Here is a 27,446-nt window from a genome sequence, read left to right on the forward strand (position 1 = left end):
CAATTATATTCAATAAAGCTGTTACACAAATCCTTTCACAGTTACTATTTTATTATACTTTATTTCCTTAGGAAAAATTGTTTATCTGAAATCATCTTGTTTATTTCTTGATTTAAATGTATATTGACTATCCCATCCCTCTAAAATTAAAAGTGTCATGAGGGCACTTGATGAATGCTTTTCATCTTTGTAGCTACTGTATCCTCAGTTTGGCTCACAATTAGGTACTACAGAAATATTTGGCTAATTGAATGAATGAATCTGATAGAGGTTTAGAAATGAAACCCACAGACAACAGGAAGGGTGACTTTCTATTCTCTCAGATTTACCAGTACTTTTAGGAATGAGATTCTTACTATTTATTTTTATTACTCTTACTTATTTCTTACTCTTTATTAAGAGCTACCTCAAACTTTATCCTGGATGTTCTCCAACATCACGATCATCAGAAATATTGACTGTTAACTACTCTGTGGTACTATTCTAGTATTTTATGTATATTTGCCCATTAGTAGCAGTTATTTTAATAATAAGAGTATTATAATAATATAGCATATTACATAGTAATTATAATAAATACTAATACTTATGTTAATATAGAAAAACAGCAGCAGTAATACAATAAAAACACTTGTTTAGCATTTGGTGTTTGCTAGACATTATGTAAACATTTTGCCCAGGTAATCTCATTTATAAAGTAGGTATTCTTTTACAGATGAGGAATTTTGAGGTTTAGAGAGGTCAACTAACTGACCAAAAAGCCACACAGCTGGGAAAAGGCAGAGATGGACTTCAAATCTAAGTCTACCTAACATCTAAGCCCATGGTTTTTCCACTAAACTACAGAGCTGGTTAAGTATTTTTATGTAATATAATGTTACTCCAGCTGAAATACAAAGTTGGGATGTACACCTCAAGAATGATACTATTCAAACTCTGGAACAGTCCAGGAATAAGAGTAAGAGAGATGAGAAGCTAGTTGCCTGAGAATAAACCAAGCTATCTGAGCAAGGAAATTGTACTTTATGCCAAACTCCATATCTATCCTCAAGTGATGTTTAAATTCTTTCTGTTTCTGACTACTCTTGACTAGATGTTGGTTTTTTACCCTAGTTGCTGGCCCCTGATCCTCCTTTGCTTGTGAGTGAGGTTTACTGGTGAAGGTATGCTGACCATGGGAGATCTAGGTAAGCTCCCTTAGCAACTTGGGTTCCGACTTTACAAGCCTTTACCTTTAGTGCCAGGTGGCTGCAGGTTGTCTCCAGTCAAGGAACACCAGCCCACAGGGAAGATGTCACGGGAGTCGAAGCGGCACCAGTAGTCAAAGGCCCCTCGCCACCCATCGAAAGTGACAAGCACCTCTGAGCCCCGCACTTCCCCAATAGTGGCTGGGCAAATGAAATGAGGGTTCTTCCTGTCCACAGCTTCTAGCTTCATTCCCATTTTGAAGAAGTTGTGAGAAGGTGACGGTGGTTCCTAGATGAGAGACAAGAGATATAGACCTAGACACAAAGAGAGAGGCTATGTATGCCAAGAAACTGGTACTTCATTTGGATGATTAGAAAGTGCTATATAAGATTTACAATGGAACTTTAGACTTTCCTTTAAATGAACTTCAAAGTATACCAAAGTATTACTTTGTTAATTCTAATATTTTGACATCTTTGTTTCAGGTCTTTTTTTTTTTTCAAGAAATAAAAGGTAACAGACAAGGCTGAATCCTCCTTTGTGCCCTTCTCCATGAGTATTTTTATACTTTACTATTTGTGTGTGTGTGTGTATATATATGTAATTTGCACACTTTAAAATTTTATATAAATAGTATTATAGTGAACATATCATTCTACAACTTGCTTTTTTTGTTCAACACTATGTTTTTGAAATGTACCCATGATGTAAATTTAGCTCTAGTTTAACTGCTAATAGTACTCCATTATATCACAATTTATTTCCTCTCTTTTGACAGACATGCAATATTGTTTTGAATTGTTTACTATTTCAAAAGAGTTTTCACAGCCATTCTTACAGTTGTTTCTTTTTTCATATGTGGGACGATTTTTTTCAGTATGTATACCTAAGAGTAGAATTGTTGGGTTATAGGATGGATATATGGGCTTCCCTGATGGCTCAGATGGTAGAGAATCTGCCTACGATCCAGGAGACCCAGGTTCAATCCCTGGGTTGGGAAGATCCCCTGGAGAAGGGAATGGCTACCCACTCTAGTATTCTTGCCTGAAGAATTCATCTTCCACTTTATTAAATATTGTTAAACTGCCCTCCAAAACAGCTGTAAAACTGTGAACTCTCTCCAGTAGTGTAGCTAGTTTTGGGGTGCTGATTTGCAATGCAGTTGCATAGAGTTCCCAAAAGCTGTTGTATACTCTGTTACCCTTTGTCTTACTGTCTGATCCTGTACCAATAACACAGTCTTATTAAATGGGTATCTGGAAGAAAAAGTCCCCCTACTTTGTTATTGTTCACTATTGTTTTGGCTATTCTTTCTCCTCGATCTTTCATACGAAATAGATGGGGAAACAGTGTCAGACTTTATTTTTTGGGGCTCCAAAATCACTGCAGATGGTGACTGCAGCCATGAAATTAAAAGACGCTTACTCCTTGGAAGGAAAGTTATGACCAACCTAGATAGCATATTCAAAAGCAGAGACATTACTTTGCCAACAAAGGTCCATCTAGTCAAGGCTATGGTTTTTCCTGTGGTCATGTATGGATGTGAGAGTTGGACTGTGAAGAAGGCTGAGCACCCTAGAATTGATGCTTTTGAACTGTGGTGTTGGAGAAGACTCTTGAGAGTCCCTTGGACTGCAAAGAGATCCAACCAGTCCATTCTGAAGGAGATCAGCCCTGGGATTTCTTTGGAAGGAATGATGCTAAAGCTGAAACTCCAGTACTTTGGCCACCTCATGCGAAGAGCTGATTCATTGGAAAAGACCCTGATGCTGGGAGAGATTGGGGGCAGGAGGAGAAGGGGATAACAGAGGATGAGATGATTGGATGGCATCACTGACTCGATGGACGTGAGTCTCAGTGAACTCCGGGAGCTGGTGATGGACAGGGAGGCCTGGCGTGCTGCAATTCATGGGGTTGCAAAGAGTCGGACACGACTGAGTGACTGATCTGATCTGATCTGATCTTCAAGTTCCACAGGAAAATTCTATTTGTATTTTGATTGGAATCCCAGTGAATTTATAATTTGGGAAAAAATAACTTTTTATGTATGATATTGAGCCTTTCCTTCCATGAACATAGTATTTTCCATATGTTAAGTATTCTTTAATGGAGATTTCATCTTCAGTATAAGTTTAAAAGTTCCTTGTAAATATCTGATATTTTACTAACATTTTTCTAGCCATACTGTAACCTATTGCTATCTTAAAGAGTATCTTCAAAAATTTCATTTTCAAATCACTTGTTAAATAGGAATGACTTTATTTTTTAAAACTGATTTAAAATTGATGAAGAATTGATGCTTTTGAACTGTGGTGTTGGAGAAGACTCTTGAGAGTCCCTTGGACAGCAAAGAGATCCAACCAGTCCATCCTCAAGGAAATCAGTCCTAAATATTCACTGGAAGGACTGATGCTGAAGCTGAAACTCCAATACTTTGGCGTCCTGATGAGAACTGACTCATTTGAAAAGACCCTGATGCTGGGAAAAATTGAAGGCAGGAGGAGAAGGGGACGACAGAGGATGAGATGGTTGGGTGGCATCACCAGCTCAATGGACATGAGTTTGAGTAAACTCCGGGAGTCGGTGATGGGAGGCCTGGTGTGCTGCAGTCCATTGAGGTCCCAAAGAGTCGGATACGATTGAGCAACTGAACTGAACTGAATTGATTTATAACTGATTAGCTTATGCTGACTGATACTTTTTTGTCTTGCCTATTTATCAATTATTGAGAGATGTGTATTAAAATATCCTCTAACGAGTGTGGATTTTCTATGTAATTTTTTCCATGTAATTCTGTCAAATTTTGCTTTATCTATTTTGAGGCTATGTTTTTTAGGAGCATGTACAACTTTTATCTTCATAGTGATCTATTTTTTTTTTAAATCATTAGATAGTAACTTCTTTAATGCTTTTTAGCACCAAAGTCTTTTTTGTCTAATTTTGGTACAATTAACACCAGCTTTATTTTGATAAAGGTTTGCCTGGTATATGTTTTATATTCTTTTATTTTTAACACCTTTGTGTCATATTACAGCAATGTCTCTTGTAAACAGCATGCAGCAAGATTTAAAAACAATCTGATCTATGTCTGACTAAACTGATGAGTTTAATTTCTCATAACTGATGTATTAAATTTATTATAATTATCATTTCTAAATATCATTTCTATTTAACTTGATTTTTCAAGTTGTACCTTTAACTTCTTTTTTCTCCTTAACAATCAACTGAATTTTCTTCCCTTTTCCCCTTTCCATTGATTCAGATGTTAATCATTCTATATTTAATCTTTTGGTGGATCCCCTTCAGATCATAACTGTACAGCTGACATAATTAAGTCTAAAATTCATCCTTAATTAAACAATACTAGGACCTCTGAATATTTAAATTACTCCTGAGTTAACAGGTGTTGGATAATTTAGTTCCACACTGTTATACTGCCAACTGATCACTTTTGCTACTATAACTGGTTTATACAGTTACAGGCAATGATTGTTTAGTTATACTCACATGCTAACCTATCTTTCCCTAGCACTACATTTTACATCTCATTCTTACTTTCCAGGTTCAATTATCTTCTTCTTGAAACATACTCTTCAATTGTTCTTTCAGTGAATATATTTATATTAGTTTGCTGAAAATGTCTTGATTTTGCATTCATTCTGAAATAACAGTAGAATTAGATATAAAATTCTAGGTGGACAACTATTTTTTTCTTAATTCTTTTAAAGTATTATTCTATTATCTTTTGCCTTGTACTACTGCTGTCAAGAAATGTGTTGTCAGCCTAACTGCAGTGCCTTTAAAGGTTCAGTCTGCATTGTGAAAGTTGCAGATATGGAGAGCTTGCTGTACTACACCATTTTATATAAGACAGTTGAGTGTGTGTGGATCTTTGTATTCAGGGGTTCCTGTAACCAGTCCCCCATAGATACTGAGGATGACTGTATTCTTGTGATTATTTGCTCAGATTTTTTGACTTCAGTTATTCCACAATGTTTTAAAGTATACATTTGTGTTTATCACACATTCTGGAAAATTCTGTCATTATCTTTTCAAATATTGACTCTTTTTTATTCTGGAATTCATGTTCAGCATGTATCGGACCTTCTAATATTATTATCTTTATCTTTTCTCTTTAATATTTTCCATCTCTTCATCTCTCTGTATTGCACTCTGAAGAAATTCCTCACACATGTCTTAAAGTTAATTCTTATCTAGGTCTAAGTTGCCTAATCACCTATCTAAGATTTTTATTTTATTTTTAATTTTTAAAAGATTTTTAAATTTAAATGGTTTCATTTTAGATATTCAATTTGCTTTTTTAAACTCTGTCTTTAAAAAATAGAGGTTTGTACTTTTCTCATTTTAAAATTCCTTTTTATTCTTTAATCATTTTCAAATACTTTATTTAAAATTTCTATCCGATGTTTCTATTATCTGAAACTCCTTGAGGTTACAGTCTTACTGTTTGTTGTGTCTACTGATGTTTCATCATGAAGGATTTGCTTTGAGAGTTTTGAGGGCTCTGTGATTATGAACTGAACTGAACTGATTTTCAATGGTACTTCACTTTTGGGACTTCTATGACATCTGGGTTGAAAACAACCAAACCCTCTAGAGAGGTTTTGGGTTTCCTTCTGCCAGGCACTCAGAAATATCCCTCTACAATTTTGGAGTTCTGAGACAACACAGACACTATATCTGAACTTTGGATTTCCATGGGGGAAAGCTTTTATCAGAAGAATGACTCAGTTCCCCTACCCACGGCCCAGGCAGAGACTCTTCCTCGTCTTTTCACTGAGGAGTAAACATTTGAGGGATCCATTTGTTTTTTCATGTGGCTGTCCCAGGTCCATTTTCTGCCTTGCATGGGCCCAAGGCTTCAACTTCTATCTAACTCTAGTTGTTAAAAGACAAGGTCCTTAAAAAGTAAGACTGGTAAAGCCCGTTAAGGCATCAGCACGTTCAGTATACCTAACACTCTGGTTTTCCTTCTTCATTTTGGCCTTGGAGAATTCTCTTAATTCCTAGTAAGATCAGTAAAGCATTTAAAAGAATACTTGTTGGCCCCTACCTCCCACCATTTTGAGGTACTCTCCAGTGGAAGGATTTCAAATTGCCCAGTATACTGTATTCTGGGAACCATGGTGCTCTCAGGTTTTAGACTTAAATGGCATCATGTTATGCTAAGTCGCTTCAGTCACATCTGACTCTTTGCAACCCCAAGGACTGTAGCCTGCCAGGCTTCTGTCTATGGGATTCTGGGAATACTGGAGTGGGCTGCCATTTCCTTCTCCAGGGGATCTTCCCAACCCAGGGATCGAATCTAGATCTCTTACATCTCCTGCATTGGCAGGAGGGTTCTTTACCACAGTGCCACCTGAAAAGCCCAAATGGCAGCACAAGTAGTGCTAATTCAGTCTCCTTTATAGTAACTGCAACCTCATGAAAGATCAACTGAGAGGAGACTGACTGCCTTTTCCCTTGAAAAACCAGGAAAAACAAATACAGGTTTTTAATTCCTGTTCTACCACTTACTAGTCAGTCATGTGATCTGGGGCAAGCTCCTTATTTGAGTGTTTTGTTTCCTTAACTACTAAAGCAAAATAATAATTCTTGCTTCATAAAGTTAACTGTGGGTATTACATGAGATAGTGTATATAAAACCCAAACATACTGCAGGCACTTAAAAAATACTCTCATTCCTTCCTCTCTGTTTAGAAGATGGACATTATGGAATTCCATAAGAATAGCCTTTAGATTTATATTACATTTTATATGTTTTACTAACAAAAAATGTTTAATTTCTTAATAACCCTGTGAGGTAGACAGAAATCCACATTACAGATGAGGTCAAAACTTGTTATTAGAAGAGAAATAAGAAATCCCCAAACCCAGAAATCCTACCTTACAATCTAGTATTTCTCTGGGGATAATTGCTGCTTCATAAGGCACTTTAAAAATCCTTCTGCTGAACTAGTTTCTGAAAACGCATCCTCAGGCCATAAATATAATACAGACATCAGAGGCTCGGTAATTGAAAGGATGTACACATTTGACCTTAAGTAATTTGGAGCTGGTGATAGCTGAGGAATACCGTACCTTGTGGAAAATCCTGATGGGAGCCATCTCTGCTCCATTTAGTGTCTTCAAAAGGAACATGGGCCAAGAGGAAGCATTCAGCCGAAATCCTGCAGCAAACATAACGGGCAACAGATAAAAAATACATCTCAAAGGGAATTGCGATACCAAGTTTTCCCTTGGGAATCCAGCTACTCCTGCCACAACCTATGCTGTGATAGTTACAGACTGTTAGGAAAGGACTTAAAGGTTAAGCAGAGAAAATGCCTCATTAGACAGATGAGAAAATGAGGCACGTAAGAGGGAATGTAACTTGCTCAAGGTAATATTGCAAAGGTAGTAGTAAAGTCCCCAACCAAGTTTTCTGACACCAAGACAAGTATTATAGAACGTACATCATAATGCCTGAAAAGTTTCCTTGAAAAATCCAAAATAGATGTGTGATAGGAATAACAAATACTTAGAAATGATCTAGACAGTCTAGTGTGAAAGGGGATATAATAATCTCTTAAGAAACCAAATATGTCTGATAAATCCAATATACAAGTAAAACTTTTTAGTTTATCTCAATATAAATACGCTTTCACTCTCTCACTTTCTCTTTTCCCCTCTCTCACACATATACAGAATACAAAAAACTTTTGGATATTCATTTTTACTTAACGAAGGATCAGGCTTCATGAGGAAGATGAAAGGGGTCATTTTATTAAAAAATATTCATTTTCCAAAAGAGTCAAAGGAAGCCTAGAGAGGTTAATTGTCCATTGTCATTCCTCAATGACAAGTCATTGGAAAAGATCCTGATGTTGGGAAAGACTGAAGGCAAAAGGAGAAAGGGAAAGCAGAGGACGAGATGGTTAGATAGCATCACCGACTAAATGGACATGAATTTTAGCAAACTCTGGATGACAATGGAGAACAAAGGAGCCTGGTGTGCTATAGTCCATAGGGCTGCAAACAGTTGGACATGACTTAGTGACTGAGTAACAACAAGTCAAGAATATACTATTTAATTAATAAATTGTAAAAATAAGATCATTATCATATTTTCCAATTAGAGCTCCAAGTGCTCTCTTCAATTTGGCTTCAACCTTCTACTTGAGATACCAAAATCTAGTGCCTTTTGATACTCTCCCAGTCAACCTCAGCTCTCCTGCTCCTGACAAAGGACAGACAGACTGAACCACAGCTGCACAGCTGGAAACAGCAACAACAATATCTGATTACTGTGTACTTCACTGTGAGCCAGATACTGTGCTGGGCACTTTCTACTGGTTATCTAATTTAATCCTCAAGACAACTAGTGAGGTAGAAATTATCTTCATTTTATAGATGAGAAGAGAGGTATAAAGTAAACTGCTTAAATTTCAAAGTGAACAAATGGCAAAGAAAGGACTGAAACCCAGGCAATCTGACTGTTGAGCCCATGCTCTTATCTACTATGCTAAACTATCAATGTGCATGGGAAATGGAAAAGGAAGAAGCAGCTTTTGGGATTAAGTATTAATTAAGAGCTATAATTAAATTAAAGGGGGGGGTGTGAGAAGAGAGAAAAAAATGGAAATAAGAAAAGAGGTACTACCCCACATGATCTAAATGCTTAGTCTCAAAGCTGGCTAGGCTAAATGGGGTTTCCCAAGGTCAGAAGACTTCCTGGGATAGCTCATTCTTATCAACAGTGGAGACAGCAATTTGTACACTCCTGTCAAACTGCTACCACTTCCGTTTTTGCCTGCCTAGCCTTTTTACCTTTTGCAAACACCCCCTACCCCGCTCCAAACCCTGATTTCAGGTGATTTGGTGGGGATGTCTACAGTGGGCTCTACCTACCTACCTGGTTATGGAATCCAAGATAACGCCATTTAAGAGCATCACATTCCCTTTAGACCAAAAGTATGTTATGTATGTCCCAAACTGGTTCAACTGTTTTCTGATATGATATGCATGTTGAAGAGCTTTTCTTTCTCTGAGATCATATTTGTAAGGGTGTTTGTAGATTTGGCACCGCTAACTAGAGAACATAACTGAGAATAAAGCCAACTCAGAGCAGAAGATGGAGAGACATGAGAGTATTTAAAACAACTCTCCTTAGGTCAGGAAAGGGTTGGAGCAAGCCAAACCCAGAGCAGATCTGCCATGAATAGTTCACTACACCTAAGAATAAGGCACAGCAAGGCACAGCTGTTCTAGAGAAATGTTCCCTGCACCTTTGTAAAACGGGGGAATAGGGAGGAGTGACTACACAATTAGAAAATTCAGATTCATGCCCTCAGTTCTCAACAACTAGAATGCCTCACCATGTGATTCCCAATTCAACTTTTCAGAAGTGGGTTTCTGAGAGGCTTCTATCTCACCTGGTACCTGAGCTAAGGAAAAAAAAAAAATCCTCTCATTCTGGAAACCCTTATTATAATAATAGCTAATATGTATTGAATGCTTATCATGTACTACTTTACAGGTACCTTCTCTCAGGATATTTCAAATAATACCATGAGAAGTACACTATCATTATCCCTAGTTTGCAAATGATGAAAGAGAAACTCAAGGGAAGTAGTTCATCTCAGGTAGTAAGTGGTGGAAACAGATTCTACTATATAAGGGTCTTACTCCAAACCTCATGTTATTAACTATGTTTCCCTACCTCCTAGCAAGCTTCTTCAAGAGTATAAGGGCACAACAGAAATGCTGCCGAACCAATTACTGAGTACTTTATCCCCCAAGCCCCGGTTCTCTTTCACTATACCATGCTACTTCCCACAAAAAACATTTATTATGCTCATATGTGCTAGCCTCCAAGTGCTAAGTACTTGTAAACGGGCTGTCTCATTTAATCACTTCTACAGCTCTGTGAATTTGGTATGAGAAAAGCAGCACTGGTTTTGGATCCAGGCTGCCTAGATTCAAATTCAGCTCTGCTACTTAGCTGGTATGTGATATCTGGGAAATAATAAGGTCCCTTACTGGCTTTAGTTTCCTCAACAAAAAAGTGGGATAAGACTAGTAACTACTTCAGTGGGTTGTTTTAAGGATTAAAATAAGTTAATATAAACACATGTGAAGCACTTAAAAAGATACCTGGTATATAATAAGTATTAAATAAATGCTGGCTTTTATTTTGACTATTATAGACAAAAGACTGAGCTAGTCAATAGCAGAGCAGGATTTAAACTGCATTCTTCTGTCTTCAGAGCCTTCATTATTAATCAGCACGTTAATGTCTTCAAGCATTTAATCATTCAGTTCTACCATGCTATCTCTCTTGCTAAGAGTTGGAGTTGTACATTTGTGCAAGAAGGAAAAGGAAAAAACAATAATTTGAGGGTCTCCTAAAATTAAACAATGGCATGCAAGAAACAGGCCAGGTGGTAAGAAATCTGAACCTCTGAAGTGGGAGCACCTCAGTATCTGGCCACTGGCTCTCTCTTCTTTGGTCTGTACTCCTTTCCCATCAACGGTGACTGCCAATTTATATCTCTAACCCAAACCTCTGTTCTGAGCTTCATGCTCATATTTTCAACCGCCTTATTCTATAATTCTTAGATGCCAAGAAATCTCAAAATTAGTGAGTCTAAAACAAAACTCTTGATTTTACAACCCCCTTTCCTCTAGTCACCTCATCTTGGTTAACAGTACGAGTTATTTAAACCCAGGTTCTGAGACCAAACTTATGGGGCTTCCCTGGTGGCTCAGAAGGTAAAGCATCTTCTGCCTGCAATGCAGGAGACCTGGGTTTGATCCCCGGGTCGGGAAGATCCCCTGGAGAAGGAAATAGCAACCCACTCCAGTACTCTTGCCTGGAAAATTCATGGACGGAGAAGCCTGGTAGGCTACAGCCCACGGGGTCGCAAAGAGTTGGACACAACTGAGCGACTTCACTTTTACTTTTCTGAGACCAAAAAGCCTGGAAGTTACTCTTGGTTCTTCCATTTCTACTGCCTCTCAAATACAATTAATCAGCAAGTACTGATGGCCCTTACATCGAATGTATCCTAAACCGAACCATTCCTTGCCATTCTGTATTTCTCCCCCACTAACGCCCTAATCTAAGCCACAGTCAGGCTCTGTCCATCCTACGACAACAGCTTTTTAACCACTCTGCTTCTATTTTTGCCTCCCTACTGTCTATTTTCCACACAGCAATCAGAATGATATGGTTATATTTCTAAAAATATAAATCAGATCACATCACTCTTATGCTTACATCTTATACCACAAAATAAATCTAAAGTCTTTATGTATTTAACAAAACTTACAAGATCTGGAACTTGCTTGCGTCTTATAATTCATCTCTCTCTCCCCTACCCTTTGAGTACCGGTCTTCCTATTTTCCAAGCACACCAAGCTGTGTCCCTCTGCCTCCAAAGCCCTTTCCTTTTCTCAAATCTTGTATTAGTTCTTTGCTAACCTCCTCAGAGTGGCATTCCTAGACTACTCTACCTCAAATAGCCTCCTAGATTCTGCACCTTATTATCCTTAGCTTTCATCAGCTAAGGATAATTTTTTTTTTCCATGTAATGTGTTTTTTCTAACCAGAATATAAGCTCCATAAAAGTTTTACTAAGCAAAGGAAAAAAATCTCCACTTATTAAATGGGTGCTAGGAAATGCTTTATCATGTTATCTCATTTAATCCTCACAAAAACCATGTGTGGCAGAGTTTATTAATGATCTGGCAGGTCAGGCACCTGAAACTGAAGGTTACAAGTCAAGGTAAAGCAACTTACCATTGGCCACACAACTAAACTAGTAAGTGGCTGGGGTAATATTATAAAGCCAGGTCTCCAATTCTAACCCCAGGCATTTGCGAGTGTTCTGTGCTTACCTAAGCTTTCTTTTACAAATATTTATAAACAAACAGTTCCAAAGAACTTTCAGATGCTCCCAAGACTGTTGGACTACTGAATAAATTAAGGTTTGTCTGTTTAAACAGTGATCTGAGCGAGCTCGGGACTTGAGTGTAGATACGCAGGCTAGAATCTAATCGCAGTTCATGCCCTCTGGTGGCAGGTAACAGAACAGCACTCGTACCAGGAAGCACATGTACATGTGTACATGTATGTAAAGCTCCTCTGGGAGGAGAAAATGATTTGAGAATCATCTTGACAGTTATAGAGTCTAAAGCTCCTCTAAGTTATTAGACTCTATGGCTCTCAAGATGATTCCTAAATCATTTTTCTCCTTCCAGAGGAGCTCTACATACATGTACAAACACAAATACATGTCGAGAAACATGCCACTCACTCGCTCATAACCCTGGACAACTCACTTCGCTTTCCCTGTTTCTGTATTTGTCAGCTGATGACACAACTAAAGCAGTGCTTCCAAACTGAGTTTGGGTGGGCTAAACCTAAATTAGGAGAAGGCGATGGCACCCCACTCCAGCACTCTTGCCTGGAAAATCCCATGGACGGAGGAGCCTGGTGCACTGCAGTCCATGGGGTCGCTAAGGGTCGGACACGACTGAGTGACTTCACTTTCACGCATTGGAGAAGGAAATGGCAACCCACTCCAGTGTTCTTGCCTGGAGAATCCCAGAGACGGGGGAGCCTGGTGGGCTGCCGTCCATGGGGTCGCACAGAGTCGGACACGACTGAAGCAACTTAGCAGCAGCAAACCTAAATTATACCTCAAGAGTGAGAGAAGTGAGAGCTGGGGGAGAGAGACGCTGAACAAACTCTCTTCCCTGAGTAAGAAGTGAATGTTCAGCCAGGTTGTATTTGGGAAGGACTGCTAGAATTCCTTTTGGTTCTGCCAGGATGCTGTCACCACTTTGCTACTCCACTCTCATATACACACTCAAACACAAGTTAATACAGATTTATTTAATTGGGGGTGGTTGTGACTAGTCTTGAGATAAGTGTAGGTAAAGATGGGTCTGGCATTATTCAATGTCAGGGGCCTTTCTGCAGAGAAGAGAGTTCAGTGAATATTTTTAAAATTACCTTTATCACATAAGTATTTAAGATACTGTAATTAAAGTTACTTCTCTCTAAAATTTTACCCCTTCCATCAATTTCTAGAAATAGAGTTCAAATTTCCATAACCATAAGTGAGATACGCATCTTTTAAAACCCCCCTTTCCACTGACAGACTCCGGAGGTTACTGACCATATGAGAAGACTGACTAGTGTTGGGAATATAAAAGAGCTCAAGTCAATGTCCCCTACACACCAGGGTATGTGATCAAGTTTGCTGAACAGGTAGTTTATACTGAGATCCTGACACAATTGACTAGGGGCCTCACTAGAGGCCAGCTCTGATATAGACTGCTGCTACTAAGTCGCTTCAGTCGTGTCTGACTCTGTGCGGCCCCACAGACGGCAGCCCACCAAGCTCCCCCGTCCCTGGGACTCTCCAGGCAAGAACACTGGAGTGGGTTGCCATTTCCTTCTCCAATGCATGAAAGTGAAAGTGAAGTCACTCAGTCCTGTCCGACTCTTAGCGACCCCATGGACCACAGCCTTCCAGGCTCCTCCGTCCATGGGATTTTCCAGGCAAGAGTACTGGAGTGGGGTGCCATTGCCTTCTCTGCTGATATAGACTAGGGACTCTCAATCTTGAACACTGGAATCCCCTGGGGAGCACTAAAGAACACATTATCCTACCCCCAGAAATTCAGATTTAATTGATATGAGGTAAGGCCTCACCCTAAAGGAGATCAGTCCTGGGTGTTCATTGGAAGGACTGATGTTGGAGCTGAAACTCCAATACTTTGGCCACCTGAAGCAAAGAGCTGACTCACTGGAAAAGACCCTGATGCTGGGAAAGATTGAGGGCAGGAGAAGGGGACGACAGAGGATGAGATGGTTGGACTGCATCACCAACTGGATGGACATGGGTTTGGGTGAACTGCAGGAGTTGGTGATGGACAGGGAGGCCTGGCGTGCTGTGGTTAATGGGGTTGCAAAGAGTCGGACATGACTGAGCAACTGAACTGAAGGCCTAGGCAGTGAAATTTTTGAGAGCTGCGTAGGTAGTTCTAACTGGCAGCCATGTTTGAGAATTAGTGATCCATACGGTCCTGTTTAGAAGAAATAACCTCAGACTAAGTATAGAATGGACCATTAAAACAAGGGGATGTGAGGAAAAGATTGACATTATCTGAGAATCATTCTACCTTTTCACCTGGAGGACTATGCAATGTTGCTATTTGAACAGAACACACATACTTATACACACACACACACACACAAACCACACAAGATTTTAATAGAGAATAATGGTCTCAAGAGCAATGCTTCCCAAATATAAACCAGCTGTGTCAGAGTCTCGGGAGAGCCATTTTACCATGCAGAATCCCAAGCCCCATTACCTAGAGATTCTGACTCAGGAACTCTGGGGAGAGGTCCAGAGGAGGCCTGGGGAACATGAACACACACACATATATACATGTAATTATATTCATAATTTAAAGTTTTTTATTTTGAAAAATTTTAAACCTAGAGCAAAGTAGCAAAAACAGTACATGAACAAATTATGCACCCTTCACCTGGTTCAACAACTAAATAATACTTCACCACAGTTGCTTTCCATCTAGCCACAGTTTTCCTCTGAACTATGTGAAAGTTAGAGACATCATGATACTTCACCTCTATATATGTCAGGACATGTGTCCTGACAACAAGGACATTCTCCTTTAAAACTGCAATATTATCTTATCCAAGAAATTTAATTAAAAGTATTCTCAAATGTCCCCGAATCTTTATAGCTATTTCATTTTAAAATACACCACGGATTACATATTGTATTTGGTTGTCATATATCTTTAGTCTCCTTTAATCTACAATAGTTCAGTTGCCTTTTGTTTTTCACGAAATTACTACTTTTGAAGAGTCTGAGCTGTTTTACAGAATGTCCCAAAATTTGGATTTCTTTCTGATTGTTTCCTTATGATTACATTCATGCTAAATAGTTTTGACAAAAATACTACACAAGTGATGTTGAGTACTTCTCACTTCATTGGTCTGATCAATGATGATACTAAATTTGATCACTTGTTAAGGAATGATTGACAGATTTCTTTATTGTAATCCCCCCTTATAATTAATAGATAATCAGTGGGGGAAAACTTCAGGACTATGTGAATATCCTATTCTCCAATAAGCTTTTTTTTAGCATTCATTGATTGTCTTGGCCTGAATTCATTAAAATGGTGACTGACAAAATGCTAACTTTCTATCATTTTTAATATTTATTAGCTGATATTCTGCAAAGGACTTTCTCTGCAACTTTCTTTTTCTAGTGTTTCACTAGGGACCCACGGTGCTACTACATTGTATTTTTATTTTTATTATTCTTTTTGATGGTTTTATTTTTCCAGTTTTGGTTAGTCAAAGTCTCTTTAGGCTGGCTCCTATATCCTTTTGATATGTACCCATCATTCTTTGAAACTGTTTCCTGGCAAAATAAGATGTTCCAGATTCACCTGTTGCTCAGTCTTGAAATCAGCCATTGCTTCAAGGAGCCATGATTCCTTTAAGTGGAGAATGGGATTTAGAAATCAACTAATTTGGAAATTTAGAAATCAACTCCTCACATTGCTGCTGAGGAGTCATTGTTTCTAGGCCTTTCAATAGATAGAGCTTGGGACATATACATACATACACGTATACATGTACCATCTTGGAATATATACATATACACATGTAAACATGTATATGTTCTAAGGGAATGTGTATTATATGTTAATATATATGCATATTTTAATATATATAATTATAGATTTATATACCTATTTTAAGTAGAGTTCATAACATACCTTCAATTCAAATCCTACACTGCAAGGTTCTTCATCTTCTCCTATTACATATTTTGTATCTTATTTACTCATTACATTTATCTTCAACACACACACAAAATAGTTTCAGATTATTATGGTGAAACCACTAACATTATTTTTAAAAAAAGTCAGAATTTTCCTTTGAAATATGTCCCAATGAGGGTATACTGTAAGGGTTCTGATTGTTGGAATTTTTTCAATGTGGCTATGGTAATCATTTGATACAGAGTTCAATTTGTTCCTGTTTATCAAGTTTCAGTTCAGTTCAGTTCACTCAGTCGTGTCCGACTCTTTGCGACCCCATGAATTGCAGCATGCCAGGCCCCTCTGGCCATCACCAACTCCCAGAGTTCACTCAAACTCACATCCATCGAGTAGGTGATGCCATCCAGCCTTCTCATCCTCTGTGGTCCCCTTTTCCTCCTGCCCTCAATCCCTCCCAGCATCAGAGTCTTTTAGAATGAGTCAACTCTTCGCATGAGGTGGCCAAAGTACTGGAGTTTCAGCTTTAGCATCAGTCCTTCCAAAGAACACCCAGGACTGATCTCCTTTAGAATGGACTGGTTGGATCTCCTTGCAGTCCAAGGGACTCTCAAGAGTCTTCTCCAACACCACAGTTCAAAAGCATCAATTCTTCGGCGCTCAGCTTTCTTCACAGTCCAACTCTCACATCCATACATGACTACTGGAAAAACCACAGCCTTGACTAGACGGACCTTTGTTGGCAAAGTAATGTCTCTGCTTTTCAATATGCTATCTAGGTTGGTCATAACTTTCCTTCCAAGGAGTAAGTGTCTTTTAATTTCATGGCTGCAGTCACCATCTGCAGTGATTTTGGAGCTCCGCAAAAATAAAGTCTGACACTGTTTCCACTGTTTCCCCTTCCCGTGAAGTGATGGGACTGGATGCCATGATCTTAGTTTTCTGAATGTTGAGCTTTAAGCCAACTTTTTCACTCTCCTCTTTCACTTTCATCAAGAGGCTTTTTTAGCTCTTCACTTTCTGCCATAAGGGTGGTGTCATCTGCATATCTGAGGTTATTGAGATTTCTCCTGGCAATCTTGATTCCAGCTTGTGCTGCTTCCAGCCCAGCGTTTCTCATCATGTACTCTGTATATAAGTTAAATAAGCAGGGTGACAATATACAGCCTTGACGTACTCCTTTTCCTATTTGGAACCAGTCTGTTGTTCCATGTCCAGTTCTAACTGTTGCTTCCTGACCTACATATAGGTTTCTCAAGAGGCAGGTCAGGTGGTCTGGTATTTCCATCTCTTTCAGAATTTTCCACAGTTTATTGTGATCCACACAGTCAAAGGCTTTGGCATAGTCAATAAAGCAGAAATAGATGTTTTTCTGGAACTCTCTTGCTTTTTCCCTGATCCAGCGGATGTTGGCAATTTGATCTCTGGTTCCTCTGCCTTTTCTAAAACCAGCTTGAACATCTGGAAGTTCACGGTTCACGTATTGCTGAAGCCTGGCTTGGAGAATTTTGAGCATTACTTTACTAGCGTGTGAGATGAGTGCAATTGTGTGGTAGTTTGAACATTCTTTGGCATTGCCTTTCTTTGGGATTGGAATGAAAACTGACCTTTTGCAGTCTTGTGGCCACTGCTGAGTTTTCCAAATTTGCTGGCATATTGAGTACAGCACTTTCACAGCATCATCTTTCAGGATTTGAAATAGCTCAACTGGAATTCCATCACCTCCACTAGCTTTGTTTGTAGTGATGATTCCTAAGGCCCACTTGACTTCACATTCCAGGATGTCTGGCTCTAGGTGAGTGATCACACCGTCATGATTATCTTGGTCATGAAGACCTTTTTTACAGTTCTTCTGTGTATTCTTGCCACCTCTTCTTAATATCTTCTGCTTCTTTTAGGTCCATATCGTTTCTGCCCTTTATCGAGTTTAGTCATATACTAAAAGTTAGCCAATTTTAGTATATGCCTGTTCATCTATTTTTGATTTAATTTTATGTAGTAAGTAACACTTTCAAATAATTCAAAAGTCAAAAGAATATAAATGGGTATTCTCCAAGAGGTCTGTCATTTCTATTCTTTCCACACTATTCCCAGACACTCCCCACAGGCAACCTTTTCATTATTTTCTCGTTTTAATAGTCCAGTGTTTCTTTTTATAAAAATAAGTATATAAAATATATATAAGTTCATGTACATTATATATATATGTGCATGTGTGTATACACATATATTTCCTTCTCTTTCTCAAAAGTAAATGGTATTAAATATGTTCATATCAATGTGTAATCATCACCATCATGTATTTCCAGAATTTTTTCATCTTCCTCATATCAAACTCTGCCCATTAAACAGTAACTCCTCAGTCCTTTGTCCCCTCTCCCAGTTCCTTGCAAATGTCATTCTTTTTTCTGTAGGTACTCAGTGGAATCACGTGACTGGCTTATTTCATTTAACATAGTATCTTTAAGGTTCACTTACACTGTAGCACGTCAGAACCTCCTTCCTTTGTAAAGCTGAATAATATTCTGCTATGTGTATATACCACATTTTATTTACTCATTCTTCTGTCAATGGAAACTTGGGCTGTTTCGGCCTTTTGGATATTATGAATAATGCTGATAATATGGGTATAAAAATACCTCCTTGAGTCCTTACTTCATACTTTTTTGCCTATCTATCCCAAAGTGGAATTGCTAGATCATATGGTAATTTAACTTTTAACTTTTTTTTGTGGAAACACCATATTGTTTTTCATAGTGGCTACGCCATTTTTCATTTCCAGTACTCACCAATACACAAAGTTCCAATTTCTCCACATCCTCACCAACACTTGTTATTTTCTATGTGTTTGATAATAGCCATTCTAATGGGTGTGAAGTATTATCTCATTGTGATTTTGATTTCCCTAAATGATTAGCAATATAGAGTATCTTTTCATATGCTTATTGGACATTTGTACATCTTCTATAGAGAAATGTCTATTCAAGTCCTTTGCTTATTTTTCAATCAAGTTGTTTATTTGTTACTGTTGAGTTCAAAAAGTCTTAAAAAATATATTGTGGATAGTAACCCCTGACCAGATACATGATTCACAAATATTTTCTCCCATTCCATGAGTTCCCTTTTCACTCTAACACTTTCCTTTAATAAACAAAATTTTTAATTTTGATGCAGTCAAATATAACTATTATTTTTCTTTTGTTGCCTGTGTTTTTGGTGTCATATCCAGACACCACTGCCAATTCCAATGTCATGAAGCTTTTCCTCTGTTTTCTTCTAAGTTGTATGGTTTTAGCTCCTACATTTAGGTTGTTGATCCATTTTGAATTAATTATTATATAAGAGTGTAAGGTAAAGGTCCAATTTCATTCTTTTGCATGTGGATATCCAGTTTTCCCAATATTCAGCATACAATATTGTATGTTGAATTGGTTTATGTGACTTTGAAAAAATAATAGCTTTATTGTGGTGAAACTCAATTATACTTTTAAGTATCTGATTCAATGGTTTTTAGAGTTATGCAAAGATAATTCTATTGGCTTCCCTGGTGGCTCAGATGGTAAAGCATCTGCATGCAATGAGAGAGACCTGGGTTTGATCCCTGGGTCAGGAAGATCCCCTGGAGAAGGAAATGGCAATCCACTCCAGTACTCTTGCCTGGGAAATCCCACGGATGGAGGAGCCTGATAGGCTAGTCCATGGGGTCGCAAAGAGTTGGACGCAACTGAGCGACTTCTCTTCTCTAAAGATAATTCTACCTAATTTTGGAAGATTTTTTATCATTCTTCCACTCTCCCTGTTCTCAGTTTATCCCAGTCCCTGGAAACCACTAACCTCTCTGCCTTTTTAGATTTGCCTATTTTCTCCCATTGTTTGGGTTGTCTTTTCACTTCCGTGACAGTGTGTCTGGAAGCATAAAAACTTTTAATTTTGAGGTCTATCATTTTTTTTCTATTCTTTGTGCTTTTGGAGCCAGATCTAAGAAAACCACTGCCTAATCCAAAGTCGTGAAGATTTCCTCCCATGTTTTCTTCTAAGAGTTTTAGGTCTGTTATCTACTTGCAATTAATTTTTGTATATAGTGTGGAAATGGCAACCCACTCCAATACTCTTGCTTGGAAAATCCTTGGATGGAGGAGCCTGGTAGGCTACAGTCCGTGGGGTCACAAAGAGTTGGACACAACTGAAAAAAAAAAAAAAAAAAACTGGGGTCCAATTTCATTTTTTTATATGTGAATATCTAGTTGTCCCTGTGCAGGTTGTTGAAAACCCTGCTGAATTATCTTGGCACCTTTGCTGAAAATCAACTGAGCATAAATGTATGGGTTTATTTCTAGACTCTCAAATCTAACCTTCTTATCTCTAAGTCTATGTTTATTTTATGCCAGTACCACAGTGTCTTGAGTACTGCTGCTTTATAGTAAGTTTTGAAATCAAGAAATGTACGTTCTCACAAGTCTGCAGAGTTTTGTCAAAGTTCATATGACTTTCTTCCTTTGCTATTTTAATATGGTAAAGTCCACTAATGATTTCGCTAAACTTAAATCTTTTCATTCTCCCCAAACCCCTACCACTTTGTCTTGATGAATCACTGTTTTAAATATGTTGAATTCTACACACACACACATACACACACACACACACACACACCATCATGTATAAGTATTATTATAAAAATCCTAAATAAAATGTTAGGAATTAGAATTCAACATATAATTTTTTTTTTTTAAGTATCAAAGTTCTACTTGTTTATAAAAAGAATTTGGATATTTTCTTACTTTTTCTATGATCCAGAAGTGCACTGTCTAATACCATGCCACCAATCACATAGGTTTTCAACTTTAAATTACAATTAAATAAAATTAAAAATTCAATTCTTTAGTTGCAGTAGCCACATTCCAAGTGCTCTACAGTCACACGAGGCTGGACATGTATCATACTGGACAGCAAAGACACAAAACATTTCAATCATCATAGAAAAGTTCTGTGGGTATCACTGACCTACAGCAACTTGTAGGTAATTAAGAATTGGGACTATTTGGTATTCAAGATTTTGAAGGATTTCCCTGTAAAATAATCTGTACATAGTACTTTGATGTAGGTGTTTTGAAAACATGTTTTCTATAGATCTGTTTAAACATTGTGATGCTCCTAACTAGCTTTCTGGTTTATTACACTATTGCTCCCTTTGTCACTTCTACTTCTGTATATCTGCTCTAATTGCTTTTTTTCTTTATTAGGCTAACTAGTGGCTTGTATGTTTTGTTGATGCTTTCTCCAAAGAACCAGCACATTGATCTTCTGCTTTTCTATTTTCTACCTCACTAATCTCTTTTTATCTTTATTTTTTCTATTTATTTCTCCTTTGTATTTTCTTTGGGTTATAACTTTTCCTAGCTTTCTGAATTGGGAGCTTAAATTTTTAATATTTATCCTTTCATTTTTATTTATGACAGGTATTTAAAGCTATGATTTTTTTTCCAATCACCCCTTTGATTGTATCTCAGACTTCTGATGTGATGTTTATTATCACTATGTTTTAGGAATTTTGAAATTTTGGCTTATATATCCGTTTTCCAAACAAAAACCGTTTAAACAAAGAGCTTTAAATTTCAAGGTGGAAGGGTATTTGCCAAGGTATACAGTTTGGTATGCATACATACACACACACACACACACACACACACACACACACACAATCTATCTTATTCATTAAAGTCTTCAGCACTTTTACTTTTTGTACTCTTAGCCTGTCTTGAGAGATGTGTGTTAAATATCCTATAGTATGTTTGTCTATATCACTTTGTATGTACTGTAATTCCTATTTTATGAATTCTACCATGTCTAAAGGGCTTCCTGGGTGGCTCAGTGGTAAAGAATCTGACTGCAATGCAGGAGATGTGGGTTTGATCCCTGGGTAGGGAAAAATCCCCCGGAGAAGAAAATCACAACCCTTTCCAGTATACTTGCCTAGAAAATCCTATGGACAAAGGAGCCTGGTGGCCTACAGTCCATGGGGTCACAAAGAATCAGACACAACTTAGTGACTAAACAACAACAACAGTCATGTCTGATAACAGAATTTTAACCTCTGCTTATTTAACTTATATGCAGAGTATATCATGCAAAATCCTGGGCTAGATGAATCACAAGCTGGAATCAAGATTGCTGGGAGAAATATCAACCACCTCAGATACGCATATGATACCACTCTAACAGCAGAAAGTGAAGAGGAAACAAAAGGCCTCTTGATGAGGGTGAAAGAGGAGAGTGAAAAGCCTGGCTTAAAACTCAATATTCAAAAAACTAAGATCAGGGTATCTGGTCCCATCACTTCATGGCAAACAGAAGGGGAAAAAGTGGAAATTGTGACAGATTTTATTTTACTGGGCTCTAAACTCACTGAGGACGGTGACTGAAGCCACAAAATTAAAAGACGCTTGTTCCTTGGAAGAATAGCTATGACAAACCTAGATAGGATATTAAAAAGCAGAGACATCACTTTGCTTAACAAGGTCCATATAGTCAAAGCTATGGTTTTTCCAGTAGTCATGTACAGATATGAGAGTTGGACCGTAAAGAAGGCTGAGCACCAAAGAATTTATGCTTTCAAGCTGTGGTGCTGGAGAAGACTCTTGTGAGTCCCTTGGACTGTAAGGAGATCAAACCAGTCAATCCTAAAGGAAATCAACCCTGAATATTCATTGGAAGGACTGATGCTGAAAGCTGAAGCTCTAATACTTAGGTCACCTGATGCAAAGAGCTGACTCACTGGAAAAGACCCTGATGCTGGGAAAGATTGAAAGCAAAAGGAGACGCGGGTGGCAGAGTAGGAGATGGTTAGATAGCATCGTTGACTCAGCGGACATGAATCTGAGCAAACTCCGAGAGACAGTGGAGGACAGAAGGGCCTAGTGTGTTGCAGTCCACAGGGTCACAGAGAATTGGGACATGACTTTGTGAAAGAACAACAACAAACCTCTGCTACTATATTGTTTGAAGTTGCTTCATACATCATTTGTCATCTTTTACTTTTAGCCTTCCCGACTCACTTTATTTTAGGTATGTCTCCTGTACAGTGTAAAGTTGGATTTGACTTTGAACATCAATCTGAAATGTTTTAACAGGTGAGTTAAATGTAAATGTTCATTTATATTCTGTATACTCTGTATAAATCACACTCAACTTTACACTCTGTATAAATTACGTATTTGTTCTCAACTTTATCACCGTATGTTTTATTTTCTGCATTTTCCATAGTTCATCTCTTTGTATCATATATTTCTTGACCATTTTGTTCTTTTGGTATTGAGGAAGTTTGGGAATTTTGTTTTAGTGGTTATCTTTATACTAACATACTTTATAATGTCCTTAATTCCCCCATTTCCTCATTTAGGCTACCACTATCTGATTTATTGGTTTTAAATGATATCCTCTGATCCTATCTAAAGATATTACAGGAGGAAAGGGACTTGCTTTCTGGTCCCACTGCATCTGCTGGCAGGCTTCTGCAGCACTCCCATCTCCTTGGTTGCCTGTGTCCTGGAGCACTGGACAGTTAGTAGTTAAGTATCCGGTGGCCAGCAACAACAGCAGCAGCTCCGCCTCCACCACTTTCTCCCATCTTAAATGGTTTTGTAAGAGTTTCTAGAGAGAGACACACCTCTCCATGAACAGTCTTCTCTGCACTATAGAAGGCAAATTTCTAGCAAGTTCCACTGCTGTGGCACTAGTGATTTCTCTCATCCAGTGAGCAACCGTGCCCCCTCCAACACGGCTTACATCTCAGGCCTGAGATGGGGGAAGGGAGGCTCTTCCTTGGGCTGTCTATCTCTGCCCCAGTGTAGTGGCTTCTCCTTATGTCTGTTCTTCAAATATTCCTTAGAGTTCTCTGCCTTTTGACTAGCCAATCCCTGACTTCAACTCTCTGTTAGAGTTAACAATTTCATTAAACTTTCTGTGTTCCTTTCTCACTGAACCCAGACTGATACCATACTATTCTACTCTTGTTCCTACCTTTGTTTTTCTTAGATATATCACCTGTTATTTGGATGAAGCTCTTTCCATAATTGATTTAGGAAGGGGCTGGGGTCACAATATTTCCTGTGTTCTTGCACATTAAAAACTCTTTCAGTATAATCTCAGCACTTGAAAAAACAGCTTGTCTATATATAAACCTGTCTTTTCTTTCCTCAAATTTCTTAAAAATGCTCCTCCATTTATAGCCTTGCTTTGCACTTTGCTGTTGAAAAGTATGATGTAAACCTGACTTTCTTTGCCTTGAAAATAATTTGGCTGTTTTGCTAGAGGCTTAGCTGACTTTTTCTTTATTCACAGAGTATAACTGTTTTACTAGAAAAGGTCTTAGAGTTGACAATTTTCCAGGAATAAGGTAGGCTTTTTCAATATGAAGGTTCAGGTATTTTCCCATTTTTGAAACATTTTCTTACATTACAATTTTAAGTATTAATCCTGTTTATCTTCTTTAGGGAATCCAAATATACATGTACACATACATATACCCAGAGGACCTTTTTGACTACATTCTATATCTAACAGTTCCTTTCTGATACTTTTAAACCTTTTCTTCTAATATTTACTTTTATTCTCTTGACTATTTTATTTCTTTTCTCAATGTCTCTTATTATATTTTAAGTTGAATATATTGTCCCAATGGGTACCTTGGAACTGAGTCTTCAATTTAGATTATTTTTCTTTCTTCATTTTTTTCCTTGAGTTTGCACAATTCTATTTTCATATCTTCCTATTTACTGTGCATTTCTAGTCTGACTTAAAATTTACGATTCAAGGTATTTTTTTTCGTAGATGTCAATACTTATTTAATTCAAGATGGGTCATTGTGCAACAGTTTTCCTCTGATTAGTCACTGATTTTTGGCTTAGAATTTTCAGTAGTTAAAATGGTTTTATCTTCTACTTCTGTTTTTCCTCATGTAGAAGTTTTTTATGGATGTTGACTGCTGTTTCCTAACGATTTAAAATGTCATATTTTCTCGGGCTAGCAAAAAACAGGATGTTCCATTTTGTCAGGAATCTTGGGTCATGAGTTTTCTGTTGGCATAATGAAATGCAGCTTCTTTAGTGGAGCCTGTTTGGGATGCGGTGCGATAGGAAGACCCGAATGTCTTCTGATTTTATGATTCTCTTTGTTCCTGTGTAACTCTAAACGATTACCCATGGCTTCCTTCTTTTCCTTCAATATTATGTTTATCCCTCCCATGAAAGTAGTTATCAGCCCACGGCTGCTATCTCTGGTCCCTCACACTTTTAATTCATTCTCTTTCTTCTGATTCTCCAGTAGACAATGCTCTTATCAAGTAGCTCTTAGTTCTCTTTCAGTATTTCCAACTCTGGATGGGCCTATCTTTTTCTGGGAGTGATTTTGGCTATGTTAGGCTCCCATTGCCCTCTGCCTTTTTAATGTAGTTTCTATCTACATAAAACTCTATATTCTGGTATGGGGTGGGTATTAGCTTTACTGGTTTCAGATCTTTATGTCAGAACATGCAGACAACATGTTATTGAAATGTGTGGTATTCTTGACTCCTAGTTATGTTTAGGCATGAGTTATGGATGGCTTGATTTGCTTTCCTTTTTGAGCTACATGTTTGTGGAGAACTTATGGAAACATTTTGATGTAGATAGTCACCATTATCCCTGGGAACTTATATTTTGTAATAGCCTATCAAGATGCTTCTAAACCATGGTTCATAAAATCAGTTGAGAATCTTCTGGTACTATGCAGCTACAAAAAGGAATGAGAAACATCTCAATACTAAGAAGTCGTTTTCAGGACATATTGCTAAATGAAAAAAGTAAGATTGAGAAAAGTATGTATAGTATGTTGTCATTTATATAAGAAGGGAATACATATGTATATATATGTACACACACACTCACAGATATATTTGCTTATTTTTAAAAAATGGACTATGAACTATTAAGTTAAAAGAAAGTGATTACTCTATGGCAGAAGAAAGGGATAAGGTAAAAGGCATTTCTCTGAATATACTGTTTTACAGATTTCAAGAATTATTTATATACATGAGGCCAAAGATGGAACAATTCAAGAATCAACAAGGATAATTAGTGCAATGGAGTGAAAAACATCAAACATGTATGAATCTTTGAGTCTATGTTATTAAATACAACAGCAGCAATAAGACTAAGTAATTTTGGAGGATAATGGCGATCCAATTTATTATTCTGAAAAGTGGTAAACAAAGAAAAGAATCAAGCATTTAAACTGTCTCTCCTGCATGAACTATGCTTCAGGATATCCAAATAGTTGAAAGTTTATTTTAACAGACATATTCCATTTAGTTTATGTGGACAGAATGATAATATTAAAATTTTCCATTTTGCAACCAAAATGAATTGATAGGTCTAAATCAGGGGTCAGCAAACTATAGCCAGAAGGCTGGACAACTTGTTTTGTAAATAAAGCTTTACTGGATCACAGCCTTGTCCATTTTTTTATGTATTGTCTATGACTGCTTTCATATTACAAGGACAAAGCTGACAAGTTACAACAGAGAATGTATGGCCTGTAAGCCTGAAATATTTACTATCTCTTTTAGAAAATCTGCCAACCCCTGCTCTAGACTACAAGCAGTAATGGCTGCTACATTATAAAATGAGAGACAACCAGACCATATATACTTCTTAATAAATGTAAATATCACTACCTATGAAATATTCTTATTGAAAAAAACTGAATCTTAACCTGATCAAGCCTCTAGATCTAGTTACCAATTTCTAGGAAGAGAGGTCAGAGAAACATGTTAAATGATACCAAAGAGATATAATCAGCAAAATCTAATTGTGAGAAAAGTTAAAGAAAATGACTTAGGTTTTTCAACAAATAAATTGCAAGGAAAAAATAAGAGAGAGGAGGAGAACGCATAAATTAAAAGAGGCTTAAGGAACATATCACCCAACTGCATATGTTGATTTTATTTGGATCCTGATTCAAAGAAAATGAAATAAAGAGAGGAAGAGAGAGAGACAGACAGACAATAGGGGAAATTTAAATACTGAGTAAATATTTGTTGATACTAAGAAAGTATCATTATTTTATTCACATGTGACAATGTTATTATGATTATGTTTTTAAAATATTAACTATGAGACAGATACATACTAAACATTTAGTGATAAAATGATACTATGTTTAAGCAACTGGGCAGGAGTGGTCAGGGAATGTATGTAGGTACTAAGAAAACAAGACTAACTATCAAAGAAAACATACATGGACTTTCATTCACTGTATTATTTTTTTCTACTTTTGTATATGTTTGAAATTTTACAAGTAATTTTTTTTTAAAGAAGGAAAATGTTAAATAACCACTTGAGGAGGTCTTTCAAATGACACTTTCCTCTAATGCTCATTTAATT

General features: G+C 37.5%; 1 protein-coding gene across 16 annotated transcripts in view; it reads right to left on the reverse strand.

Annotated features, from left to right (window-relative positions):
* The window catches only part of SCMH1 (Scm polycomb group protein homolog 1), a 224,290-nt gene that overhangs the window by 91,825 nt on the left and 105,019 nt on the right, over positions 1-27,446 (reverse strand). For all 16 annotated transcript variants that reach the window (XM_070368254.1, XM_070368252.1, XM_070368249.1 and 13 more), the window contains 2 exons: positions 7,291-7,379; positions 1,233-1,476 (listed from right to left, as the gene is read on the reverse strand). In XM_070368254.1, the coding sequence (XP_070224355.1) occupies positions 1,233-1,476; positions 7,291-7,379 (333 nt within the window). The remainder of the gene's footprint in view (positions 1-1,232; positions 1,477-7,290; positions 7,380-27,446) is intronic.

This window comes from Bos mutus, chromosome 3 (genome assembly GCF_027580195.1).
Source record: "Bos mutus isolate GX-2022 chromosome 3, NWIPB_WYAK_1.1, whole genome shotgun sequence".
NCBI classification, from domain to species: Eukaryota; Metazoa; Chordata; class Mammalia; order Artiodactyla; family Bovidae; genus Bos; species Bos mutus.